The sequence below is a fragment of the Protobothrops mucrosquamatus genome, unplaced genomic scaffold, assembly GCF_001527695.2.
Source record: "Protobothrops mucrosquamatus isolate PMUCROS unplaced genomic scaffold, P.Mucros_1.0 scaffold7168, whole genome shotgun sequence".
Taxonomy (NCBI): Eukaryota; Metazoa; Chordata; class Lepidosauria; order Squamata; family Viperidae; genus Protobothrops; species Protobothrops mucrosquamatus.
Genome location: NW_015392973.1, coordinates 11,256 through 19,074, shown reverse-complemented (window position 1 = coordinate 19,074; position 7,819 = coordinate 11,256). Strand labels below are relative to the sequence as shown.

The 7,819-nt window shown below is 42.9% G+C and overlaps 1 protein-coding gene across 1 annotated transcript in view; it reads right to left on the bottom strand.

Moving 5' to 3' along the window:
* Positions 1-895: 895 nt before the first annotated feature.
* Positions 896-7,819, bottom strand: part of LOC107300466 (disintegrin and metalloproteinase domain-containing protein 9-like) — a gene marked incomplete at its 3' end in the record, with an annotated part of 12,224 nt that continues 5,300 nt past the window's right edge. The window contains exons 5-10 of the mRNA XM_015829791.1: positions 7,435-7,513; positions 5,165-5,241; positions 4,388-4,571; positions 3,620-3,685; positions 2,824-2,895; positions 896-1,065 (exon numbers count right to left, since the gene is read on the bottom strand). Of these exons, the coding sequence (XP_015685277.1) occupies positions 896-1,065; positions 2,824-2,895; positions 3,620-3,685; positions 4,388-4,571; positions 5,165-5,241; positions 7,435-7,513 (648 nt within the window). The remainder of the gene's footprint in view (positions 1,066-2,823; positions 2,896-3,619; positions 3,686-4,387; positions 4,572-5,164; positions 5,242-7,434; positions 7,514-7,819) is intronic.

The following is a 7,819-nucleotide window of genomic DNA, read 5'->3' as shown; positions in this document are numbered from 1 at the left end:
ACTTGGGAGTTACTTACGATGCTCCAGAGTTCACAATACAGTTGCCTGTTTCACAGCAACAGTTCCTATCGTCATCATGGTTCATGCCCAGGTTGCGGCCAGGTTCATGAGCGACAATGGACGCAAACCAAAAGAAGAATGAGGATTTGGTTTGCCACCTGAGATGTTAGCGGGGGGTAGGGAGGGCGAAAACATTCTCAGTGCCAGCCAAGAGATTTTCTTCCCAAATGAATCTCAGCATTTTTAGATTGAAAGTCTTCAAAGCCACATAGTCTATCTCCAAAATGGGGGGAAATGTCCCCACTCCATTCACACTGAATGGACACAGAGAGAAGAAGAAGAAGAAAGGGATTCAGGAACGTCCGACCTTGGCAACTTTAAGACTTTAAGCATGGCTGGCTGGGGAATTCTGGGAATTGAAGCCCACCCAGTCTTAAAAGTTGTCAAGGTCTCGATGAGAGAGGGCGACAGGATGTTGCAAAGGGAATCGGCCTACGGTACAGGTAGTCCTCAACTTAAACCATTTGGTTCGTGACCGTTCAAAGTTATAACAGCACTGGGGGGAAAAAAGGGACTTACAACCGGTCCTCCCACTTACAACGGTGGCAGCCTCTCCATGGACACAGAAGCAAAAAGTGGACCTTTGGCCACTGGCAACTATTTAGGACAACGAGGGGAAGCCAGTTTCACTTAACAACCGAATTCACTGCAGTAATTTATTTAACAACCCTGTCCCCAAAAAACTAAAAAAATGGTCCTAAAATTGGCCACGGCTCACTTAACAACGGAAATTCTGGTCCCAACTGTGGTGGTAAGCCGTGGACTACCTGTGGGGCTTTTGTGCAGACAGAGGGTGTGGCCGCCTTGCCCAGAAGAGGGGGTGCCCGGATCTTACAGAACAAGCTGGGCGCTGTCGTGCCGCCGGCGTGGAACCAGGTTCTGCTCTCTCCACTGCACGAATTTGGCAAGGACATCTCCGGCGCTTCCTTCGATCCGGATCTTATTCTCAGAGGTCCAGATCTCCAGGCCGACCAACACAATGCGGATGTTCAGCACAAGGTACATCTGCAAGTAGCACAGATCAGGGTGGAACAGAGGACATAATGGAGGCGGGTCTATGACAATCCGCCCGCCACGGGACAACTTGTTGCGGGACAAGACTTACACTAATATCAAAGAAATGGTGGACTAGAATCATTAGAGAAAGGATGCAAAAGGAGGGAGGGAATGAAATGTGAACGCAGAGAAGAGCAACAAAGACGATTAAGGGACTGGAGGCTAAAACATGAAGTTGCAGGAATCGGGTATGTCCCTAGTATGGTGAGAAAAAGGACTGATAGCAGTGTTCCAATATCTCAGGGGCTGCCCCAAAGAAGAGGGAGTCAAGCTATTCTATTTCCTTATATTTAATCCAGGTCTAAGTACTACAACTTATACTAGCTCTCATTTCTGGCCTTAGTTCCTGTGCAGAGAAGAGCAACAAAGATGATTAGGGGATTGGAGGCTAAAACATATGAGGAACGGTTGCTGGAATTGGGTATGTCTAGTTTAACGAAGAGAAGGATGAGGGGGGACATGATAGCAGTGTTCCAGTATCTCAGGGGCTGCCCCAAAGAAGAGGGAGTCAAGCTATTCTCCAAAGCACTTGAAGGCAGGCCAAGAAGCAACAGATGGAAACTAATCAAGGAGAGAAGCAACCTAGAACTAAGGAGAAATTTCCTGACAGTTAGAACGATTAACCAGTGGAACTACCTGCCTCCAGAAGCGGTGAATGCTCCAACACTGGAAGTTTTTAAGAAGACACTGGACAACCATTTGTTGAAATGGTATACATGCCTTCTAATAATTATTTCAGAGGCTCTTTATAAGTCTACTAATATAAAAGGGTTAGGCTGGAGCACAATCAGAGAGGGCCTTACCAGAATCAGGCCAATATCGCATGTGTTTTCTTCTTTAAATGTATCACATTCTATGTCCCACATTTACTGAACGGCATTCGATTTCTTTTTGGATTGCTATTTGTACTCTGCAGTGGCCTCAACTGATCAGTAGGCAGGGTAATGACTAGGTACTTTTATAAATATTTTAACAGATTTTAAAAAATTTTCCTCCACACATTATTAGAGCGGGACGCATTAAAAATGAACGCTGCAGAAGAACGGCAGAAAATAAACATTGCAGCAGAGAGAAAAACCAGGGAGACAATCCATTTAATTTCCCTATTGGAAAAAAAAGAATATTTTTGCTTTGTCCTGAAAACAAGCAGCCCTGTGGAGTGGGAGGCACTTTATCAAAGTGAAAATCAAAGCATCAGAGTTTATGGGCTTCACTTATGTTGGTCTATTATTTTACAGGTAATCCTTGACTTACAACCATTATTTTAGCCACCGTTCAAAGTTACGACGGTGCTGAAAAAAAGGGACGTGCAATCAATCCTCACACTTCTGGCCACTGCAGCATCCCCACGGTCATATGATCAAAATTTGGGCACTTGTCATTGTAATTACGATGGTTGCAGAATTCGGGGGTCCATGGTCGCCATCTGCAACCTTCGCAGGGGGCTTCCAACAAGCAAATGGGGGAAGCCGGAGTCACTAAGCAACCATGGGATTCACTGAACGACGGTAGCAAAAAATTCAGTTGTGACTCATTTAGTAACTGCAATTCTCAGCAACAGACGTTCTGGTCCCAGTTATGATCATAAGTCAAGGATTGCCTCTCTTATCATTCAGCATTATTTTCAGTACAAAATGCATTTGTCTTGGGAACAGCATTCGACAGATTTGACATTCTGTGCATTTGCCAGAAAATTCTTCCACTTACATTATCCAGGAGGTTTGCCAGCTGCACCATCTCTTCTCTGACTGCAGTTTTATTCTGGCCTAGCAAATAATACTGTGAGGAAAAAAAGGGGGGAGGGAGGAAAAAGGATCATGTCAGCCCAGGGATCTCTCAAATGCATTAACACTTTGGCAGTATCGCAAACCAAATGCTTTTAGGTTAGCCAGCAACTGCGTTGGGGACCCAGAGGCTCAATGCAACCTAATTTATGACAATGAAAACTGTATAAAAATAACTGGATGGATGGATGGATAGATGGATAGGTAGGTAGGTAGGTAGAGGTAAGTAGGTAGGTAGGAAGATAGACAGGCAGGCAGGGAGACAGACAGACTGACAGATATAGACAGGTAGAGAGATATAGATATATAGATATAGACGTAGATGTAGATATATGGATGGATGGATGGATGGATGGATGGATGGATGGATGGATGGATAGATAGATAGATAGATAGATAGATAGATAGATAGATAGATAGATAGATAGATAGATAGATAGATAGATAGATAGATAGATAGATAGATAGATAGATAGATAGATAGATAGATAGAAGTAAGTAGGTAGGTAGGAAGACAGACAGGCAGGCAGGCAGACTGACAGATAGATATAGACAGAGAGACAGATAGATATAGACAGGTAGAGAGATATCTATATAGATATATAGATATAGATGTAGATGTAGATATATTGATGGATGGATGGATGGATGGATGGATGGATGGATGGATGGATGGATGGACAGATGGACAGATGGATAGACAGCCACAAGTATCATACCCTTTCTTTGTCTACAACGATGAAAAGCTCCACGTATCTCGTCTGTTGAAGAACGCTTCTTTTCCTCTACCAAAAAGAAGAAAGAAACCAGAGGGGTTCATAATAAACTAACATTTCTGTCCTGATGCTTAACTTCAAAACAGAGCGATGTCATACTACCTTACTTACTGCTTTAACACTGCTACGTCAGATAAGAATTTCTAATATGACATTTAAACCCTGGACCGTTAGTGAGTCAGATTCTTGTAGAGAGCTTAAGCATAAGCAATAAATCTTTATACTCATTTGACCTACAGGAATCTCCTAATTTCACCGGCACTTGACATCTATACCAATAAAGGAGAATATCTGTATCTCAGGGTTGAAATGAAGGGTCCTCGTTGCTCTCTGAACTTGGTTGGTTTCTTGGCAGATGTTACATGATCCAACTAGGTAACATCTTCAGTGCTAGAAGGGAGTGGGGTTTGCAGGGAGGAGGAGGAGGAGGAGGAGGAGGAGGAGAACTGTGGGGTCCTTGGTGAAAAGTCTGCAAGAAAACAAGCAAGCTTAGAGAGCTTGACATCTGTAGTCCAAAATCACCTAGATGGCTTTCGTGCCTAACGTGCATATTGTGCAAGGTGCTTTCAAGGTATTATCTTCTTATACAAGAAGGTCTAATGTATTTTTCTTTTTCTCTTAAATTTAACAAAGGGGGATTTTTAAAAAAATGGCAGCCATTGCTGCAAATAGCACACTGTAAACAACGAAAGCTTTCCGAAGGGCACCTACTCTCTCCATTAGAGAAACGTCTGAGTGGGGCTGAGCATCTGCAGTTTCCCACTTTCCATCGAGATGAGGGACGCCGCAGCTCCTGGGCAGTTTCTTCACGTTTTCCATCCGGTAAACAACGTGGCGAGAAGTTGAGTCGATGGGCTCAATGCCGTAGGCGGTGTTCTGGATCTGCACCAGCCCCCTGGCAACGACAGCATCTTAGACATCAACCTAATTCTCCAAAGGATAGGGATGACTCTCAAAGAAGCTATGGAACATCATACTTAGTCGTTAAAAAACACAGAAATTAGGACTCAAATGTACAGAAATAAGAGGCATTTGAGTCCTAATTTCTGTGTTTTTTAACGACTAAGTAGGGAAGGGAAGAGAAGAAGAGAGGAGATAGGGAGAGGAGAGGAGAGGAGAAGAGAGGGGTAGAAGAGAAGATAGGAGGAGGAGAGGAGAGGAGAGGAGAGGAAAGGAGAAGAGAAGACAGGAAGAGGAGAGGGAGGAGGGAGAGAAGAGAAGATAGGAGGAGGAGAGGAGAGGAGAGGAGAGGAGAAGATAGAAAGAGGAGAGGGAGAGAAGAGAAGATAGGAGGAGAGGAGAGGAGAGGAGATAGGAGGAGGAGAGGAGATAGGAGGAGGAGAGGAGAGGAGAGGAGCAGATGGGAGGAGGGGAAGAGGGGAGGGGAGAGAAGGGAAGGAGATGAAAGGGGAGGGGAGGGGAAAGGGGGAGAGAGGAGGAAAGGGAAGAAGAAGGAAGACTTCTGGACCGATGCTTGTCAAAAGTTACCTGAGCCCGAAGCAGGTGCTGAGGGCGACTGTAGAATCTGAGATTCCTTCCACATATCCCTGGTAGTGGCAGTGATTCTAAACGGAGGAAGAATTTAAAAAAAGAAACTGAGCAGAAGGCCACATTAGCAGTTTAACCCTGATACCAAGAGCCCTTGGCGATGGCCCTGAAGGAACATTCAGAAGCTGTGGAGGAACTATGGCCCTTGTATGACTTGGGGACTTCAACTCCCAGAATTCCTGAGCCAGCCGTGCTCCAAGGCACCTGAAGGCAGGGCAAGGATGGAAACTAATCGAGGAGAGAAGCAACCTTAGAACTAAGGAGAAATTTCCTGATACTGAGAACAATTAATCAATGGAACGATTTGCCTCCAGAAGTTGAGGGTGCTCCATCTCTGAAGGTTTTTTTAAAAAAAGAGATTGGACAGCCATTTGTCTGAAATGGTATCACTTGCTGGGTTCACATTCCTGCTAAGCTCCAGACGTGCTTTACAGACTGCAGAGATGGATTTTGCAGGAAAATTATGAATTTCCTAGCCAGCTGGTCAGCCTGGCCCTGTTAAAAGCCTGAACATGTATTCTTTTTTCTTTCTTTCTTTTTTAGATAGATAAAGCTTGCAAAGGGGCCCTATAGTAAGAGGAATAAGATAGATAAGTAGTATAATACTTTTAGAATATAGGGAATGTTAAAACATTGAGAGGGTCTATTGAAATGAAAAGTTTGGATATTTAAAGGTAATGAATGTTGAGAAAATTATGACTGATAAGAGCGGTGAGGGGAATCTAAGCTTCAATAAGAACCTTGAAAACTAATCTGTGAATTGATGTTGGCTTGTGTCTACTGATTTATTTCACTTATTTCTGCCCACTTTTTTCCAAGTTCCAAATGGAGCTGATCGAAGATTATTCGGAGCATTGTGTTGCTTCTGCTCCTGAACTACACAAGGCATTGTAATCCCTAGACTGGAGGGTTAAACTGCATGGATGCTTAAACGGATTATAAACTATATTTGACACAAAGTACGGCTTAGCGTGTAGTACACACAAATATTTGTAGTACATGTTAACTTAATAAGATGACTTTTATAAATGCAATGGAAACACAAGCTGATTAAAAAACATGTTATGTGTTGATGTTACTGTTATATGCATAAGTGCTAAAAAAAGGTTTACATTCAACTTGGTATATACTGAAAATATTAAGAATTATATTGGTTTAACGTAGACAAAAGGAGAATATTACTGGTGGAAGAGAGGATCAAGAAATATATTACCAACCAACATAGTGATTAATTGTGAAAATTAATTATCATTGATTGTTTAAAACATATGAGCCCAGACAACACACTGTGCACGAAGCACTAAAGATTGTTACTGTAAAAAAATCAATGAAATATATTTATAAATAAATAAATAAAAGCCTGAACAAGATTGAGTCACAGTCTCCACGCACCAGGTGTCCCACAGCCTGCCGTGCAGCACCGAAGGACAAAAAGTTAGAGAAAAACCAAAAAAACCATGTTGCCGGCTAGCTCCTGAGACATCAACACATTTAACTCCGTCCATTTAATCATTTGCCAGCAGGTGAATTACACTTGTGGAATTTGCTCCTACACAAGTCTTGGGTGAGGTTCCTGGAACAGCGCCAGGAATTGGCAGTGTTGTTGCTAGGGTGATCAAGAAGGGGAATTTATTACAGATAAAGAACCCAAAATCATAATCCTTGGATTCAATTCATTGAATTAATCTGAAACTCGAATTCGTTAAATCAACACTGAGGTTTTCTCCCTTTCTTCCCACTTCTTCTTTGTCCTGGCCTACCAAGACAGGTAAGTCAACTTATGACCCACAATTGGCACCAGAATTTCTGAATGACTAAGCAAGACGCTTGTTAAGTGAGACTTGTCCAATTTTGTGACCTGTTTTGGCGCTGCGATATTCCAGTGCACCCTTAAATAAATGCAAGAGTATCAAAATCATCCCCCTGTATTTCTTTTATAGTCTCTACTAAGGCATTTCTTAAGTCTCTCTTCACCAACTGAAAGAGAAGTAGAAGAAGGAGGGGAAAAAACCTCTCTCTTTGCACACATATGCGCACACACTCCACGCCTCTCCCCACACACCGAAAGGGGGGCTACAAAGAAGCCCCCCAACCTTCCTCTGACCTCATCACCAAGGCTTGCAGACCACCTTTCTCCTCAGCCAGAGCAAATCCTGTCAAAATATTTTTTTTCTTCTTCTTATCAACCCTCAGAGAAAAATAAAACGTACCTGAAGATTTGGAGTTTCTGTTTGCAGATCTCCACCTTTATTGTAGGTGTAAATTGTGAAGTCTTGGGACACCAGATCTCTAAAAGGATGGAAGTTGGGCGGGGGGGGGGGGGAACACATGAATGCCAAACAGAAAATGCTTTTTAAAAAAAAATCAAAGTAAGAGAAACCTGATTCAAAGGATAGCAACTGAGCAAAACCTCAGCAACTAAACCTTTGGCTTTTTCTACCACCTGTAACTTTTTACATAAAGAACACCGTGGGAGAAGGATTGAGGAGGGGGGGGGGAGGAAGCAAAGCTTAGGAACAAGGTGAGAAAAGCTGCACTTGGATGGCCTATCGAAAGATTCCTTTAAAATATTTCTATTTAAAAATATTGAAAGTA